The 20,920-nt window shown below is 35.4% G+C and overlaps 1 protein-coding gene across 3 annotated transcripts in view; it reads left to right on the plus strand.

Moving 5' to 3' along the window:
* MAGI3 (membrane associated guanylate kinase, WW and PDZ domain containing 3) overlaps positions 1-20,920 on the plus strand; it is a 228,165-nt gene that overhangs the window by 139,473 nt on the left and 67,772 nt on the right. For all 3 annotated transcript variants that reach the window (XM_045546841.1, XM_045546840.1, XM_045546842.1), the window contains exons 3-5: positions 10,760-10,879; positions 15,181-15,390; positions 20,321-20,495. In XM_045546841.1, coding sequence (XP_045402797.1) covers positions 10,760-10,879; positions 15,181-15,390; positions 20,321-20,495 — 505 coding nt within the window. The remainder of the gene's footprint in view (positions 1-10,759; positions 10,880-15,180; positions 15,391-20,320; positions 20,496-20,920) is intronic.

Here is a 20,920-nt window from a genome sequence, read left to right on the forward strand (position 1 = left end):
GACATTTGATAATAGAAAGTCTTAAAAGAGGGAAACATTAATACAAAATAAATGCCAAATAAAAATCATGTAAAACTTTGAAAAATAATCATACACATGTTTAATATTTGAATTTTTCATTCCTAAAATGAAATATTAAAGCAAAAAGTATCAATTGCATTTTCTGATGGTTTTGATCTTTGTTTGGTGACAGATATTCCAGACATAGGAAAAACTATTTCATTTTGCATTGATATTCATCAGTATAGCAAGTGTGTCCAAAAGTGTCTTCAAATTGGGCGTTATGATGTATTTTGCATCATATCTTGTTTTCTTTTTTAATGATAAAAATATTTTATCTGCTCCTGATTTTGGTTTGCCATTGAAATCTATATTGCTTTTATTTGAGATCTTTAGATCAGTTTCTGATTTCATGTTGGAGTGTTTAGGACAGCGTTCACTTCTTCTCTTTGCATTTCTTTTGTTAAAGCATTTACAAAGCACTGAAGCTCAGGGCAAATACTCAAACAGTGGAAAATGCTAGAGAATATTATTGGATAGTGTTCAAATAACCTAACATTCAGATCTCTCAGCATGGTTAATAGCATTACACAGAGTCATGTGTTGAAACTGCCAATTTAAGGACTGACTTGGCCTCCGAACTTGTTATTTCTTGGAACACACTCATAGGATTTATACAAAGTATAATACACATATAATCTTATTAGTATTGTATTTGTAAGAAAGACCCACCACTAGCAGGTAGGACCTTGAGCACACACTTATGGGAATAGCTGCAAGTAAGACTGACTTGAGCATGTTATGACTGCTGTTCTCTAACATGTGTCTGTCCTGGTTCCTGGAGATGTCAACCTTAACATTTTTGTTTGTTTGTTTTTAATTTTTTAAAAATTTGTTTATATTTATGGGGTACAAGTGGAGTTTTTGCTACAATGGTATATTGCATTGTGGTGAAGTCAGAGCCCTCAGTGCATCCATCATTGGAGCAACTCACATTGTACCCACCAAGCAACTTCCCACCATCCACCCACCCCCACCCCCACCCTCACCCCCACCAACCCTCCCGTCTCCATCATACGTCATTCCACACTCTGCTTTCATGTGTATACATAATTTAGCTCCTACTTATGAGAAAATGTGGTATTTGTCTTTATCTGATCAACCTTAACATTTTTTATTTTAAAAAAAATTTTATTTTTAATTATTACAGGTACATAATAGTTGTATATATTTATAGTGTACATGTGCTGTTTTGACACAGGCATATAATGTGTAATAATCAAATCAGGATAATTGGGATATCCATTGCCTCAAACATTTATCATTTCTTTCTGTTAGGAACATTCTAATTCCACTCTTGTAAGTTATTTTATATTATACCACAGCTTATTGTTGACTATAGTCACTTTGTTGTGCTATCAAATGTTGTTCATTCTATCTAATTATCTAATCATATTTTTGTGCCTATTAACTATCCCCACTTTGTCCTCCCCTCCCTGCTTCCCTTCCCAGCTTCAGGTAGCCATCATTCTTCTGTCTCCATAAAATAAATTATTTTAATATTTAGCCCCCACATATGAATGAGAACATGCGAGATTTGTCTTTCTGTGCTTGGCTTATTTCATTTAACATAATGTTCTCCAATTCCATCCATGTTATTGCAAATGACAGGATTTCATTTGTTTTCGTGGCTGAATAATATTCCATCGTGTATATGTACCACATTTTCTTTATCTATTCATCTGTTGACAGACACTTAGGTGATAGACCTTAACATTTGATACTACTTTTCAGTGTTTCCTTCTTTTGCTTTCAGTTGATACCAGTTGATTTCTTTTAAGCCAGTAATGTGTCTATGTCAAATTGTTAAGCTTGAACTCACGCAGGAGAATTACAATACTTTTTTTCTCATTTTCTCTATTAATTGATTTTTCTTAAGATTTAGAAAAAGTGAATTTCCTGAGAAACTTTAGAAAAGAATTCCTACATAGAAATACTGACGTAAATAAACTGCAGCTCTCATGTATTGCTGGTGGGAATGCAAAGTGGTACATTTACTTTGGAAACTAATGTGGCATTCTCTTATAAAGTTAAACATACACTTATCATATGGCCCAGCAATTTCACTCCTAGGTATTAACTCCACATAAATTTAAATATATGTCTACCCAAAGACTTGTAAATTACATAACAGCTTTATTTATAATAGCTCAAATTTGGAAAGAGCCCAAATGCCCCTCATTGGTGAATAGATAATCAAATTTTGGTACATCCATACAATGGATACCTGTCAGAAATAAAAGAAAATTGAATAGAACCTGCAAAAGATCAATGAGGAAACAGAGGGCTTGAACAACACTATAGATGAAATGGACCTAACAAACATACAGAGAACATTCTACCCAATAGCAGCAGAATATACATTCTTATCCATTGTACATGGTACGTTCCCCACGGTAAACCATGTTAGGCCACAAAACAAGTCTTAACAAATTTAAAATTTAAATTATAAAAAGTATCTTCTTTGACCATAATGGAATGAAACTAAAATTAATAACAGAAGGAAAACAGGAAAATGTGCAAATATGTGGCAATTAGACAGTGTGCTCTTAAAAAAATTAGTGGGTCAAAGGAGAAATCATAAGAGAATTTTAAAAATATCTGGAGACAAATAAAACAAAGATACAGCCTACCAAAATTTATAGGATGCAGTGAAAGCAGTACTAAGAGGGAAGTTTATAGCAATAAACACTCATATTAAAAAAGAAGAAAAATACCAAATCAACAACCTAATCTTATACCTTAAGGATTAGAAAAGAACAAACAAAACACAAAGTCAGCAGAAGGAAGGAAATAATAAAAACTAGAACAGAGATACATTGAATAGAGAACAGAAAAACAACTTTAAAAATCATCAGGCTGGGTGCGGTGGCTCACGCCTGTAATCCTAGCACTCTGGGAGGCCAAGGCGGGAGGATCACTGGAGGTCAGGAGTTCCAGACTAGCCTGAGCAAGAGCGAGACCCCATCTCTACTAAAAAATAGAAAGACAGTAACCAGACAACTAAAAATATATAGAAAAAATTAGCCGGGCATGGTGGCACATGCCTGTAGTCCCATCTACTTGGGAGGCAGAGGCAGTAGGATTGCTTGAGCCCAGGAGTTTGAGGTTGCTGTGAGCTAGCCTGACGCCACAGCATTCTAGCCCGGGCAACAGAGTGAGACTCTGTCTCAAAAAAAAAAAAAAAAAAAAAAAAAAAATCATCAAAACCAGGAATTGGTTTTTTGAAAAGGTCAATAAAATTGAAAAACTCTTAGCTAGACTAAGAAAAAAAAGACTTAAATTCTAAAATTAGAAATGAAAGAGGGCCGGTTGCGGTGGCTCATGCCTGTAATCCTAGTACTCTGGGAGGCCGAGGCAGGAGGATTGCGCGAGGTCAGGAGGTCGAGACCAGCCTGAGCAAGAGTGAGACCCCGATCTCTACTAAAAATAGAAAGAAATTAGCTGGATGACTAAAAATATATATAGAAAAAATTAGCCGGGCATGGTGGAGCATGCCTGTAGTCCCAGCTACTCGGGAGGCTAAGGCAGAAGGATTGCTTGAGCCTGGGAGTTTGAGATTGCTGTGAGCTAGGCTGACACCACGGCACTCTAGCCTGGGCACCAGAGCGAGACTCTGTCTCAAAAACAACAAATAAAAAATAAAATAAAAATAAAATAGAACCATAAATCTAGCAAGACTGAATGATGAAGAAATAAAAAAATCTGAACAGACCTATAACTAGTGAGGAGATTGAAGCAGTAATCAAAAACCTCCCAACAAAGAAAAGCCCAAGACCAGATGGCTTCAGTGGAGAATTCTCCCAAACATTTAACACCAATCCTTCTCAAACTCTTCCAAAGAATAGAAGAGAAGGGGACACACCAAACTCATTCAGTTTCATTACCCTGAACCAGACAAAGACACAGAAAACTACAGACCAATATCCCTGATGAATATTGATACAAAAATCCTAAAATAAATACTAGCAATGAATTCTATTATGTTTTATTAGAAGAAACATATATCATGACTAAGTGGGGTTTATGCCTGGAATACAAGGATGGTTCAGCATATAAGAGTCAATCAATGTAGTACACCACATTAATGTCTCAATCAATGCAGAAAAAGCATTTGATGAAATTCAATACCCTTTCATGATTAAAAAAAAAAAACTCAACAAATTAGAAGTAGCAGGAAACTACCTCAGTATAAAAGCTGTATAGGAAAAGCCCACAGCTACCATTATGGTTGACAGGGAAAAAATGAAAGCTTTTCCTCTAGGATCAGGCAACAAGGTAAGGATGCCTACTCTTGCCACTACTATTCAGCGTAATACTAGAAATTCTAGCCAGAATAATCAGATAAGAAAAAGAAATAAAGGTCGTCTAACTGAGAAAAGAATTAAAATGATCTCTGTTCACAGACAACATGATCTTATATGTAAAAAGAAATTGAACAACATCTAAGTGAATTTCAAAGCATCTTGCTAAGTTAAAGAAGCCAGACACAAACACTAGTGGAATTGAATTAATGTATTATTCCACTTATATGAGATTTAAAGGCAAAACTATAGTGACAATAGGTTAGTAACTGCCACAGGGTGGGAGATTGCTAAGGGGCCCAAGAAAACTTTTAGAGGTGATGGTTCCGAAAACTCACAGAATTGTACTGTTAGAATTAGTGCATTCTATTGTACGTAAGTTATATCTTTTATACCATCAACAATTAGAAAAATGAAAATTTACAAAAAGATATTATTTATAATAGCATATAAATATTTGAAATATGTAGGAATTAACCTCTAAAGAAGTGTAAGACCTCTATAGCAGCAGTCCCCAACCTTTTTGGCACCAGGGACTGATTTCGTGGAAGACGATTTTTCCACAGACTGGGGGGTGGGAAGGATGGTTTCGGGATGACTCAAGCACATTGCATTTATTGTGCAGTCAAGCCTCTCTGCTAATGATAATCTGTATTTGCAGCCGCTCCCACATCACAATCACAGCTCCACCTCAGATCATCAGGCATTAGATTCTCATAAGGAGTGCGCAACCTAGATCCCTCACATGTGCAGTTTACAGTAGGGTTCACACTCCAATGAGAATCTAATGCCGCTGCTGATCTGACAGGAGGCGGAGCTTATGCAGTGATGTGAGTGATGAGGAGCGGCTATAAATAATCTTCACTCACCTCCTCCTGTGTGGCCTGGTTCCTAACGGGCCACAGACTGGTCCAGGGGTTGGGGATTACAGCTATATAGGATAAAATTAAGGAACACTCAAGAAGAACTAAATATATAGGTAGAGTTTTCTTGTCCATGAGTTAAAGACTGAGTATTGTGAAGATGTGAGTTCTCCTCAAATTTATTAATAGATTCAAACTATCTCCTTAAAAATTTCAGCCGTTTTAGCCTGTTTATCTGATGCTAGAATTTATATGGAAGGGCCATGAATAGAAAAAACAAGATAGGGTGTACTTGCTGTATTATATGTCAAGATTTGTCATGAAAATAGAATAATTATAACACTGTTTAATAGTACAGGAATAGTCAGTAGATAAATGGAATGTAACAGAAAACCCAGTAGTAGACGCTCAATCTTATATAAGTGTTTCTTTGACAGAAGTGCTCTGCCGGATCAGAGGGGGAAATAATTGACTTTTCAATAAATCATGTTGAAAAGTCATTTGGAAAAAAAGGAAATTGGACTGGTACCTCCCATTGGCCCCTCCCCAGTCTATTTTAGTGTATCAGAATCCTAAGTGTGAAAGGCAAAGCTGTAATGCTTTTTAAAAAGAACATAGAATATCTCCATGGCCTTGGGAAAGTATTTTTTCAACTAGACTCAGAAACCATTAGCTACAAAGGAAAGGACTGATAAATTTGACTTCATTAAAATTAAGAACTTCTGTCATGAAAAGACCATTTTTAATAAAACAGGCAAAAAAATCAGAAAAGATACTGTCCTGGTACATTTATTTCTGCAATGCAGATAAGTTCATATGTGATTGGCAAATAAGTAGGAGAATGATGTGAATTTAACTGAGGTTATATTGGTTCTTATGCCATTTTACTCAGCATGCTAATGTTTTGTATGATCAAGTAGCAAGTAAACAGAACAAGCAAACACAGGTGAATAACAAGCAAACACAGGTGAATGTTGCAGCTGAGGAAGAATATGGTAATATGCATGATGCCCATTCATCTCAATTTGACTTCTTTTCTCAGTTTGACCATACACACTGTCTGAAAATTGTATGTTGCACAATTTACCCTATTTTCATTGTTCAGTAGCTTCAACCCTTTCTTACACTCCTTTTTGTTGAGCTACCTTTTCATTTTTTTAAAGACAAAGTATTTTATTTGCTGTGATATTTTTTTATAAGCAAGTAAAGGAAATCTGAATATATGGCCAGTAAATATATGAAAAATAATGTTAATCTCATTAGATAGTTGCACGTTAAATGCACAGTGAGGTGCCTTTATACACTCAGCATATTGGCAAAAGTTTTAAAACCTGATAACAACTATTGGTGTGCACACAGGAGGATGCATATTGTATGATTCCATTCACTTGAAGTTACAAAACAGGCAAAACTAAGCTATGTTGCTTAGAAATGCATTACTTAGTTGGTACAGCCATCAAAAAGGAAAGGAAATCATCATCACAAATGTCAAGATAGTAGTTACCTTTGGGGGTGGAGGCAGGTAGAGGTTTATTATCAGAGGCACCCAAGGAGGCATTCAGGGTCCAAGTAATGTTCCATTTCTTCACCTAGATGTATGTGTGGTTGTAATCAGTTGTTTAAATAAATACATCTTATGCACTTTTCTGCATACTTCCGAATTAAAAAAGGAGGAATAATCAGGCATGTCGAGTGTTGTTCATAGGTCAGGTAATATGAGGACTTAGACTTGACCATTGAATCAAGCAAAGTAGAAACTATTGCTGAACATAGCATATTGTCTCAGTGATTGATTGGGGCCATGATCTGATTGGAATAGGCTCTACAGACAATGAGAGGAGAGGAATTGGAAATTGTGAGTAAACAGTACTCTTTAGAGGAATTTTTAGGTAAAAGGGAGAAATGTAGTGATAACAGGGGTTGATGTAGAAGTTTTACATAAAATATATAGAGTATCAAGAGAATATAAAGATAAATTTTGAGGGATGCTAAAGGCAATGGGGTAGGGGAAGGTAGATAACTTTTTATGTATATGGGCTTTTATAAATGGTTTGGGGGAGAAGTGAAAATTTATAATGCTTTATAAGGAGAATTAACATTACAGCTATTTTCTGAAGTCTTAGAAACATATGTTGGAATCACACATAACATTCATATCTATTAATGGACAGTATCATGGACAACATCTTGCTCAACACCACTTTGTGGGAAGGGAATGAAGCCCAGAGAGGTTAAGTGCTTGTTCTAAATTGTGCCATTAATAATAATCTCAGGCCGGGCTCGGTGGCTCACGCCTGTAATCCTAGGACTCTGGGAGGCCAAGGCGGGTGGATTGCTCAAGGTCAGGAGTTCAAGACCAGCGTGACCAAGAGCGAGACGTCTCTACTAAAAATAGAAAGAAATTAGCTGGCCAACTAAAAATATATATAGAAAAAATTAGCCGGGCATGGTGGCGCATGCCTGTAGTCCCAGCTACTCAGGAGGCTGAGGCAGGAGGATCGCTTAAGCCCAGGAATTTGAGGTTGCTGTGAGGTAAGCTGACGCCACGGCACTCACTCTAGCCCGGGCAACACAGCGAGACTGTGTCTCAAAAAAGAAAAAAAAATAATAATAATAATAATAATCTCAGACTAAAACAAAGTTGCCCCACTCCTTGGGTCAGTGCTCTTTTAAAAATATTACCCATAATCCAATTTGCTCTTAAACTGAGTTTTTTATAGTCATAATATTTTATAGTAGAGTTTATTTGGATAATATCTCAATCTTTGCTGCATAAAAGACCATGCTAAAACTTAGTGGCTTAAAATAATCATCATGTGTTATTTCTCATGATTCCATGAGTTGGCAGGGTACAGCTGGGGACACTCATGTGGCTGCCCACCTGAGTGGGTCATTGGCAGCACAACTAGGGCTGGAGGGGCTAAGATGGTCTTACTCATGTGTCTGGTGCCTTGGTGCTATTTTTTGTCTGGGGCACTCTTGTCATTTGGTGGTCTAACCTAGACTTCCTTGCATGGTGGTGGGAGCATTCCAAAAGGATGTAAGTCTGGACTCCTAAACTTACACAACAAAACATCCTTCACACTAAATTAATCAAAGCAAGTCATGAGTCCAGTCCAGATTCAAGAGATGATGCAACAGGCCCCACCTCTTATTGGGAGGAGGCACATAATATTGTGGCCATGTTTTTTTCCATCACAAATAATTGTAAATTATAATTTTAATCATTGAATTTATTTCCTATTGATAAATTTTATTTAATAGGGAGCTTAAAGCTACTGATAGGGAATCTAACAACGTAGTTTTGGTTAATATATGAGAAACACAAAAAATTGAAAATGAAAAATGTGTAATGCTAAGGAAAAAAAGGAAGTTACGTTTTCCAGATTTTTTTTCTTCTGTGATATAAAACAGACAGAGAAATACTCATTTTTAGAAAAAGTTGGGTAAAAAAATGAGGGAGAAAATTCAATATCATCTTTGTTGTGTAGAATATTGGCTTAATCATTATTTTCTCAGATCATTACTGTTAATGTATTATCATCATCTTTGTGGATTTTTCCCACAGAATGTAATGCACCTAAACGGTAGGAGCAATTGAATTGGCCATGAATTAATTTATAATTTATAATAATATATAATTTAATTTATTATAATAATAATAAGAGCATATTGCCAGGTAGTGTGCTAATTGCATTTGTTTAAATTTCTACTTAATGTATTTGACAGCTAAGTGTATTGAGTACCTGCTATAATCTTTGCACTGTACCAAGACTTGTGGCCATACTCTGAATCAAATAGGGTTCCTGCATATTGGCATACCCTAGGAGGAATCAGGGAATGTTCTCTAAAGGAACTTTATAAGCCAAGACCTGAAGGATAAGTAGGAGTTAGCTGAAGTAAGAGTGAGAAAGGAAGTAGGAAGTCCTGTAGGAAAAGAATAGCAGCTTTGGAGGTGAGTGAGTGAAGGGAACATTAAAAGAATTGAAAAAAATCTATATGCTAAAGCCTAGAGTATGAAAGGGATGAGGCAAGAAAAAAGCTGGAGAGGTAGCCAGGGGCCAGATTGCATAGGGCATTATAAAATGTGTTGTTACAGAGTCAGGATTTTATATCAAGGATCATGGGTATCCATTGGTGGGTCTAGAGAGAGACACTTTTGTTTGTTTGGTTGGTTGTTTTTGTTTTTGTTTTTGTTTTTGTTTTTGTTTTTGTTTTGCTCAGACTGTGGCTTTAGAAAAATCACTGGCTGCAGTTTGGGTTGTGGGAGTAGAGGGTATGGTGGGGAGAGGCAAGGGTTGACCTGGGGGGACCAAAAATACAGGTCATAGATAATGATATGAAGTAGATGATTGTGGAGATGAAGAGAAGTATCTAGAGATATTTAAGAGGTGGATTTGGTGACTGGATGTGGAGTAGAGGAAGTCTCTCAAGATGTCTGACTTTCGGGTTTCCTAGCTGGCGTGCCATTACTGAATAAGGACCCACATGAAGGAACAGGTTTGGGAAGGCCTCCTTGCCCAAGACTTACTACCATATCCCAGACTCTATTCCCAGCTAAAAACTCTGGACCTCTTTTTGTATTCTGTAGTATTTATAGTGACATTTATAATATCTGTTCATAAAAGTGATTCTTATTTAGTAAAATTCAATCAAATGTAGCAATGCTGCCATAAACTGAATTTAAACCTTGGAGCTGAAAGAAAGATTTTATTTTAGCATAAATTCGTTAATGTATAGAAATTTAGCGATTTGTTGCTGTAGTCAACTTTATAAAACAGTTTACTTACTTACAGTTTGCTTAATTTTTTGAAATGACTTGAAGAGGGTAATGGCTAAGAAGCAATACATGAATCTTAAGCCTTTTATTCATTAGTATAAAATAACTTCATAATCAATGTTTGTCCAAGTTTTTTAAATAAAGTTTATTAAAAGAACTTATAAAAATTGTTTCTCTATTTTTTTTTTTGTCTTTCATGACCCTAGTAAGTAGAATGTTAGTTTACATTTATGCTAGGGAAGAAAAAAAAATATAGGATAACCACTTAAAAATGAAGTCTGTCTTTCATAATATATACATATACACCAAAACATCATGTACACTATAAATATAAATAATTTTTATTTATCAATTATACCTTAATAAAGTTGGGGAGGGGGAAGAAGTCTATCATTGCTGGATTTTTCTCTCCTTGCTTGTTAAGTAATGATAATTGAGGTTTAAGAATTAGCTATTCTGTCTTGGAAAGTTAAGCCTCCTTTGGCACTAAAATTATTTTAGACTTTTTGTAGTTTTGAATTTCATGGTTATCTGTAGATTTATTAAAGTACATTTATTTATTATCCTATTTTCACCTAATAATGTTAAGTTGCCTAAAATTTTCTGATCCTTATTCTAGTAGGTACAATATATTCAGTAGGCTGTGTCTCCCATGTATTCTCTATAGGCTGAATATTCTATTACTCTGAATGTTTTGTAAGTTTAAAAGCACTTTACAACCTACTTTTTTTCTTTTTCTTTTTTTTTCTTAGGCACTACAAGGGCCCCCAGGGATGGGGAAGTACCAGGAGTGGACTATAATTTCATTTCTGTTGAACAGTTCAAAGCACTGGAAGAGAGTGGAGCATTGTTAGAAAGTGGAACGTATGATGGTATGTCCCCCAGTATTAACACCACCACCACCCAGAAAACTATTTGAGTAACTGGTATTATTTCAGAGGAAATTTGATGAGTAATATACCACTTTTTGAAGAAGTTTTTTTCCTCTCAGTTTTTAGGAAAATTTTCTTTTCATTAGGAAATTTGTAATTTGCTAATTAAAATAGGATTAAACAATAAGCAAAAATATTCCATTATATTATGAAGTTGATTGTATAAAATATGCTAAAAATTCAGTTAAACTGACTAATATACATATTTCATAGTAATTCATAGTCATCATATGATCTCCATGAGTGTTCATTGATTGCTTTCTATTTGTGGTTGAGAATGCAAAATCTGTACACTTTAAAAAATCTACATGTACCTTGATTATGTTGGAGAAAAGAGAATATAGATTTTGGGGGAAAAAAACAACAAATACAGAATAATTGGTTTTCGTTTCATATCTCTCTTTCCTCTACCCACTTGATTCCAGGAAGTAGAGATTTGAGATCAATTTTAATCTTTAAATGATTTTCTATGTTAGATCTGATAAGCTTGTTCACTTCCGTAACACCTTATACTTTTCCATCATTGCCTCCCACACAAGCTCTGCGATAGTAGTGATCATGTCTTTATTTCGTGATAACATCGTCAGTGCCTAAGAGATGGTGTTCAATGAACATCTAACCTTGAATTCTACATATTCAAATATGCATTTATTTTCTATCCAAAAGAGTAATTTTTCATAATTTCTCTCTAAACAGCACCATGATCTCAAAGAAGCAGAATCATCATTTACTTTCTCCTTTTTCTCACATTTCACATCTAGTCAGTTACCAAATATTGTCATTTCTTCTTCTGTAGCCGCTTTCACAATGCTTTGTTTTCACTTTCACCACCTCGCTGTAGGCCCACCGGAAGAGCTCATGTCTGGGCTACTGCACACCACAGATAAAGCTTTATCACCACAGGTAAAGCTGCAGTGAACATTCTCGCACATGTGAGAATGCCTGTGGAATATATACCCAAGAGCACAATTGACTTAAAATAGAGTATGTATGTTATTAATCTGATGAAATCATTTTAGGTAGTTGAAATCATTTTAGGTAGTCCTCTGCCCTTACATGATGAAAATATTCTACATTTTCTTGCATTAAGTTTAAGAACTTGGTATATGACAAAGTGGTATATTACATATTAATTACTGCATGTTTAATTCAGAGGAAATACAAATTAAAACAATAATTGTACATCATTTCACATCCAGCAGTTTGGCAAAAGTTTTAAAGTCTGAAAATTGCAAGAAATGGAAACTCCCATACACTGCTAGTAAGAATATAAAATGGTATAATCCCTTTGGAGAACATCTTGACAATAGCTAGTAAATTCAAAGATGTACATAACTCTGACCTCAGAGTACCCTCTCTAGATGTCTACTCTAGAAAAACAGCTGTCCAAGGGCCTATGTAGACATGTACCAGAATATTCATTTTAGCACCATTTGAAACAGTGACAGAATGAAAACAACTTCTCTTTAGTAGAAGAATAAATAAAATACATGTTAATTTGTTCATAAAAATGGACTATTTATAGCAGTTGAAAGGAACAGAGTAAGTCTTAGAAGTATAATTGTATAAAAAGAAGGTACAAAAGAATATATACAATATACTATTTATGAAAAGATGTGAAATGTTATGAAAACATTTTATGAAGCTTTTATTTATTTTTTTTTTTTTTTGAGACAGAGTGTCACTTTGTTGCCCAGGCTAGAGTGAGTGCTGTGGCGTCAGCCTCGCTCACAGCAACCTCAAACTCCTGGGCTTAAGCGATCCTACTGCCTCAGCCTCCCGAGTAGCTGGGACTACAGGCATGAGCCACCATGCCCGGCTAATTTTTTCTATATATATTTTTAGTTGTCCAGATAGTTTATTTCTATTTTTAGTAGAGACGGGGTCTCGCTCAGGCTGGTCTCAAACTCCTGACCTCGAGCGATCCACCCGCCTCGGCCTCCCAGAGGGCTAGGATTACAGGCATGAGCCACCGCGCCCGGCCTTTATGAAGCTTTTATGAAAATGGTAGTATTTATATGTTATGAATGCATATACATATGTCCTAGATGTATATAATATTCCGGGGAATGACACATACCAACTTCAGGATGGTTCATGGAGTGGGAAGGCTACAGACAGGAAGTTTGGGCTTTAATTGTATATGGGACCATATATGTATGTCCTTAAAGAGGAAAAATTGGGGGATCTGAAAACTGGCAATAGTTATCTGGAGGATGTGTATGTAAACAAATAAATGTAAATATATCCATATAAGTAAATTTATATAAATAATATATATTTCTAATACTATTCTGATACCATGGTCTATAATTTTATATGTATTTGAAATGTTTAATAATTGATAGTTCTGTAAAAATGAAAAAGCCTTCAGAAACGAAAAACTCCGAAACAGCTCTAAAATGATGAAAAAAATTTTCTGTCAGTGACTTTGTCAGGGTTCACAAACCTTGGAATTTTATACCTTGCTCTATGTGAAATCTTGATATTTACCAATTCAAAGAAATGGATGTAATTTATTTATAAACAATGCTAGTTTTTTTTTAAATCTAAGCCCAGTAGTTATCTTTTTGTTAACAAGGAAACTGCCACAGTTATTATGAAATCCTAAAATCTTTTCAATGATTATGGATAACAGTCATCATATCTTGTGTTTTTAAATTTTCTCCTTAGAAAAAAGTTAAACTTTCTAGAATTAGATAATAATTATAGGAATTCACAGTAAAATGTGTTTCTAGTGTTTCTAGTAATACTACTACCATCCTTAGAAAATGTGGCCTTTTTATTTGTGTCATCGTACATCCAGTTTCCTTCATAGTGTGATAATTGGGCATAATTCAGGAAAAAATGAGATCCTAGAATATCCTATTCCCCAACTAAACCTCTGTTTGTAGTATTTCTATGCCCTCTGGCCCCAGAGAAGTGTGAGTAGCTTTTTCATTGGTTCTTTGCTTTACTTATGGGCCAGAAAGTTGAGTCTCTTTTAATACGAATCTTTGCATCCATCTGCATGGTAGGAGTAACACCATTTCAAACATGGATTTGGAAGCAAGGGAATAGTTAAGTGGGGAGAGACAGGATATAGTTGAAATATTATTTAGTTTGATTTCATTGTTTTGTCTTGAATATTATAATGACAGTTACGCTCAAAGTTAAACTTCCAAAGAATTCATCTTAATGGTTTCCCCCTCAAATCATGTACAATTGAAGGTAAACTGTGTTATTTCTAGATTTGACTCAGTGTTATGGGAAACATCCTATGCTTTTTTCCATCTAGGAAAAAAATCTATTATATACCTCACTACTTTGCCGTACATGAATGAGCATCTCCTTAGGAAACAAAGGATTTGATTATAAGATGTGATTTTATTAAAAAAAAAAGATTATGAGTATTTTACTCTCTAATCATATTTATCTTTCTATAACATTAGCATGATGATTGATGTAAAGTCAAAACTGGTAGGACCACAAACTGTTAATATAGCTAGTCCTGTTGATTGCTTTCCCATTGTATTTGGCTGACTAATGGGAACTGCATGACAAATTGAGAAAATACTCAATTGTTTTCATTCTATTCTGGAACATTTATTTTTACTGCAACAATTACTGATTCTCCAGAGAAAATTAAGTATTTCTTGCTTTCCTAAGAATAAACCAATATTGAATTATGTTCTGATGTCTCTATTTCTTCTATAAATTGTCAGATAAAATGATAGAATGCTCAGAAAAACTTTGTAAAATTACCTTTACATAAACAGCCTACATTTCTATACAAACTGGTTAGTTCTCAGCTTCACCTCTGCCCGTGTACTTCCTCATTTTACCAAAATTTTTCATTATGTTGTACATTAGAATAAAATTATTTGAGTTAGTTTTATCCTCCTTTACTCCCTCCTTTTATGTCAATTATTCTTACATGAGAGCATCAATGCATTTAAATTCACAAATTAGGCCCTAATTGAGAAGCCATGTAAAGCAAGCCCTGTAGGTATAAATAATATACATTTATAAAGTTAATTTCCTGGCCTTAATACAAATAGTATTAAAATGTTAGATAATAAATGGTGAAGGAGCCCTTGAAAAATTAATTCTTTCCCCTATTTCTACCCACTTTTCTCCCAAGGAGTGCTTTGGCCGCCTTCTGGCCAATGATAAATATTCAAAAACGTCATTGTGAGAAACAGGAGAGAAACATACACTAGGTCATATTGCTCTCTCAGCTGCTATTCTGTTCACTTCAGGAAACTTCTATGGAACTCCCAAGCCTCCAGCAGAACCCAGCCCTTTTCAGCCAGATCCTGTTGATCAGGTCCTCTTTGATAATGACTTTGACACAGAATCCCAAAGAAAACGAACTACATCTGTCAGCAAAATGGAAAGAATGGACAGCTCTCTTCCTGAAGAGGAAGAAGATGAGGACAAGGAAGCTATTAATGGGAGTGGAAATGCAGGTTTGTAAATACATGAACTTCTAACTGATCTTCTAGATTGACTTTACTATGGCATTGAATTGGAAGTAGTAAAACTTTTTACAAAGCATGTGGAAAGCAAGTGATGGGATTCTAATGTTTTGAAAAGGTTGCATGTGGGGCCGGATGCAGTGGCTCACGCCTGTAATCCTAGCACTCTGGGAGTCCAACTCGGGAGGATCCTTTGAGCTCAGGAGTTTGAGACCAGCCTGAGCAAGAGCAAGATCCCATCTCTACTAAAAAAATAGAAAGAAATTAGCTGGACAACTAAAAAATATATAGAAAAAATTAGCCGGCCATGGTGACGCATGCCTGTAGTCCCAGCTACTCGAGAGGCTGAGGCAGAAGGATTGCTTGAGCCCAGGAGTTTGAGGTTGCTGTGAGCTAGGCTGATGCCACGGCGCTCTATCCTGGGTGCCTTAGTGAGACTCTGTCTCAAAAGAAAAAAAAAAAAAAGAAAAGGTTGTATGTGGAGCAAAGTATATCTCTGTACACCATACTGTAAGCTAAAGTGAGTTGTCCAATTTTGATAACAATAAACTATCATTAGTAATAAAATATATGGTTATCCTGCTGCCTAAAATATTTGAGATTCACCTCTGCTGTTGGAATATGGGAATCTTGTTGACCTAAATCCCACTTTACAGAATATAAACAAAATATAGATGTTTTGGAATATAGACTTCAGTCTAAACAAAGTATGTCGGGTTTGAAAATATGCCAGTAAAAATTATCTGAAAGGTTTGTTTGCAATATTTTGATTTAAATTTTGGATTCACTGAAAGAAAATTTCCAAATATGACTCCTGTATTTTTCATTAAATGCAAAACCAACAGAGATTTACCGGTGAAGAATCTGCTCCTTTTGAGTACCACTAACTAACGTGGTGATTGCTTAGGAGGTTCTTACTTGTAACTGAGAGTGTAGCTAGGAAATCATAGAGTCACAACTGAACTTATTTCAGTGGTATTTACTGTAATAATTCCATTCAAAACACTAGAATGTAAGCTTTATAAGGGCTGGAATTTTGCTTGTTTCATTCATTGTTGAAGCCCTTGCACCAAAAACAGTGCCTGGCACATAGTAAGAGCTCACGTTCCCAAATTTGCAGAACCCATGTTCATATCATTTTCTCAAAGCACCTTGATCTTTTCCTTCATCAATCATTAAAATTGCTATATATATTATATTTATTATGTTAATGTATTCATTATTTATCTCTCCCTCCAAAGCGTGAGTTCTCTTTTATAGTCCTAACTTCTTACATAGTTATATCACATATTATGTTGAATGTTAAATGAATTGCCCCGGTGTATTTAGGTGTAAAGACTGCAAACAGGTTTAAAAAGATTTAGGTGAATTTACCTCTAATCTTTAGGAGTTATTAAGGGAAATCATAATACCTGTGCAGCCTTTTAATGTTGATGTCAGCTTTGCTATTCCACAAAATTAAGTCTGTTAACAGTTTAAAATGCTGAACACTAGGGTTAGAGACCATGAATCTGTCCCAATATGGGAATTTATATGGTCTTGATTCAAGGGAAAAGAAAATGTTCTTTTTTTACTTCCTAATGCAGAACTTTTTGTTGATCACTGCAATTCCCTAAGAGGTAAACCTTTTTATAATCTCCATAGTTTATGCTTGTCATGTAAACCAGTTGTTAAATCAGGTGTTACATACTCTTTGATGTTAATATTTAAAGGGAATGTGTCCAAGAGTATGTGGGAGGCAGTTTGTATACTACCTCTTGTGTATAGATACCACAGGACACTAACATTGAATTATATATTTCTTTGTAAATATTCAGAATATTTAAATGAAAAAATAACAAAATGACAGAATAAAAACCCTTCATCTTTTCTGAATAAATACGAACTGTGGTTATTAATTTATCATTCAAAGTTGGGGAAATGTGCTTTGTGTATTGCTTTTGGGGACTAGAGTCCCTGCCTTGAAAAATTAGAAAATTGTGGGAGAGTGGGAGTGGGGAGATGGTAGGTAGAGGTTTATTTGTATACACTATTATGTATATTATTTTATACCTTGATGAAGAATTAACCCCCAAAATGCTAATATGGCTACACAGGATGACATATGTTATGTAATAATGCTAACATTTTTTTTCAAAGAGGTGGTGTTATATAGAATAACATCTTCCCAAGTCATTGGCTATTAAGCAAACCCGTTTACCCAGTCACTTGGAACTCATTAAGAAAAATGTTATAGATCATATAGTTGCTCTTGCTTTTCTCCAACATACTTATTTCCCAACAATGTAACTCCCTTTCAGATTGATTTATACATCAGGTGCGTTTTAATTTCTATCACTTTTTCTATATATCATTGATTCACAAATATTTATTGAGCACCTGCTAGGCTACTAAGTGCTAGCCATTGTTCTAAATGCTGGGAATAAAACAGTGAACAAAACAGACAAAAACCCCTAATCCTCGGGGACTTTGCCTTCTAGTGGGAGAGACAGAACTAGCTAATGGAAATGAATAACATATATAGTGTGTTAGATGGTGCTAAAGAGAAAAATAAAGCAGAGGAGAAGATGGATAAGAAGTAATGGCAGTCAAAGTTTGCAGTTTTAAATAGGGTGGCAGAAAAGATTGGAAAGAAGTGAGTGAGTAAACTCAAAATATCTGGGGGAAGAGCATTCCAGACAGAGGGCACTGTAAGTATAAATGCCCTGAGGGGGGAATGTACCTGGAATATTCAGACAATAGCAAGGAAACCACTGTGGCTGGATATAATGTGGACAATGCATTATATGTAGTTTGAGCAGAGTGACAGAAGGAATAGAATAGAATAGTAACCAAGGAGGTCAGTCAGATGATGGGAGGGATAGATGGGAAGAATGCATATTATTTAGGATCTTATAGGTCGTTGGTAAAATTTTGGTTTTATTCTGAGATGAGAAACCACTGTAGGTTTTGAGTCAAAGAGTAACATGATACAACAGGCTTTAACAGGCCCATTCTGGCTACTGTACTGAGAATAGGCAGTAGGAGGGCATGAGCATAAACAGGGCTACCTGTTAGGAGGTTATTGAGTATGCAAGTAAGAAAGTGATCAACTATTTGAGCTGCTGATAGCTCAGATAAGATGGGAACTGAGAATTGATCATTGGATTTAGCAGTGTGGAGGTTATTGGTGACCTTAATAAGAACAGTTTAATGATAGGAGTTCAAAAGCCTTGTTGGAGTGAGATCCAGAGAGAACTGGAAGAGCGAGAGGAGCATGGCAAATACAAACTCTTTCAAGGTGGTTTGGTGTAAAGAGTAGAGAAACAGTGTTGTTGCCAGAGGACAAAGAGAATAATTTGCTTTTTAAAGAATGGAGAAATAACATGTTTTTATGTGGATGGATATTATCTAATAGATAAGGAAGATTGGTGATGCAGGAAGGAGAGTAAAAGAATTGCTGTAGGCAAGAGAGGATGGGATATAATTTATAATTGGTGGGTTAACATTAGCTGTGAGTACAGACAGTTCTTCTTTAGTAACAGATGGTAGAGTAAATGGGCACAGTTGCTGTGTAGATGCAATGGTGGGAGTTTGTGGAAGTTCTCTTCTGCTTGCTTCTGTTTCCTTAGTGAAATAGGAAACAGGGTCATCAAATGAGATTAGGAATAAGGGGAAAGTAATAGTGACTTAAGGAGAAGAAAGGTACGAAATAGTTATCTAAGAAAGCGTCAGTGAATGGACTAAAGAAATGTGTTATGATTGTCATACATCATCAAATGTCCACTTGAGGTTAGTGACCATGAATTTAAAGTGAACTAGTTCGCATTGCCTGTGTTCAGCTGCATGTGCTGACAAGGAGTAGGTGGAGAGTGGGATTTAAGCAGAGTTATGGTTTAGCCTGGCAAGTATGATGAAGTTAGGTTGGGGCAAAGGAATCAGGAGTGTTTACAAGGGAGTGAGTGATTATAGTGGTAGATCATGGAATGTAAGTTGGGTTAGCAGGGCAATGGTGACATGAGTGGACGGTGAGGAATAGTGAAAGGTAGTAAGTAGTAAGATTAATGAATTATAGGACTTGGTTGGATAAAGGATAGTTGGAGTTCAAGTACCATAGGGAATGATATCTAAGGTCTCTTCTCAGATTCTCTGATTCTGAGGCATTACCTACAGTGTGGAGTTGTTATGTAGCATCTTTTAAGTTCTAGAAATAAGTTTTATGTGCTAGAAATGAGTTTTAAGTATATGAATTATGAACTCCCTAGACAGTAACCAGATTTTAGCATTCTTACCTACATTATGGACTTTGGGACTCTAAAAGGATTTTAATATTACCAAACAGAGGATTATATTTAACAATAGGAACTCTATTGAGTGTAACTGTTAAAAATGAGTATTATTTAAAAACCGGTGTTAAATGTATACAAGGCAGCTTAGCATAACAGTTAAGAGCATGGACCACTGAGATTCAAATCCTGACTGCTGTTTACTGGCTGTAACCTTGATTAAGTTAACTTCTCTGTGTCTTAGTTTCTCAATCTGTGTAACGGGGATAGTAATAGTAGCTACTCACAGGGTTGCTGTGAGAATTATGAGTGAATATATGTAAAGCACTTAAAATAGAGCTTGACACATAAAAAACCCTCTAAGTGCTGCTTGGAGGCTGTTGTTGTTAGGATTTATACTGAATTGATTCTAGTGCTGTTTTTTGCTTCTTTCCCAGACTAGCATAAGAGATGCCATACAGGGTTAATGTCAATTAGTAAGTAAAATTGAATATGTGTACTTGTTATTTCAAAATTTATGAGAGAATGTGGGCATAGTAGACAAGGAAATTTGCAATATTTATGTATTTGGCATTTTGTTAGACATGAAGAGGGCTGTTCAAAGAAAAGTGTAACTTTACATACTTTTCATGCTTTTCTGTTTTGAACAATGGCAGAAAACAGAGAGAGGCATTCTGAGTCATCTGACTGGATAAAGACTATTCCAAGTTACAACCAAACAAATAGCTCCATGGACTTCAGAAATTATATGATGAGAGATGAGACTCTGGAGCCACTGCCCAAAAACTGGGAAATGGCCTACACTGATACGGGGATGATCTACTTCATTGAGTAAGCAAATGTCTGCGTGTCTTCTAACGTGCCCTGTCACTGTGAAGATTGTCTAAAATTTTTTTAAACTTCATTGGGACATGTGCCTGTTTCACAAGACTCTCATTTATTTTTCTTTCTTTCAAAATATTTTTCATAAAAGTGACAGTTGATTCTTAATCTGATTATTTCCCTGGATGATATTTCATTTTTATTTGGCTTGGATAAAGGAATAGTGCATTTGACCTCTGGTTTTGTAAAAGCAGGAGGATTAAAAACAGGTTCACCACTGATGATAAAAAATGTAAGGAATAAAAAGGTGTGTTGCTTTTCTTTTTCTTTTTTTTTAACTTTTGTGTCAATTGTCCAAATTAATGAGCATTTCAAAAATTATCATCATAGGAAGGGGGTATATTATTATCTGAGCTAAATGTTTTCAGTCTTAC

The sequence above is a fragment of the Lemur catta genome, chromosome 3 (assembly GCF_020740605.2).
Source record: "Lemur catta isolate mLemCat1 chromosome 3, mLemCat1.pri, whole genome shotgun sequence".
NCBI classification, from domain to species: domain Eukaryota; kingdom Metazoa; phylum Chordata; class Mammalia; order Primates; family Lemuridae; genus Lemur; species Lemur catta.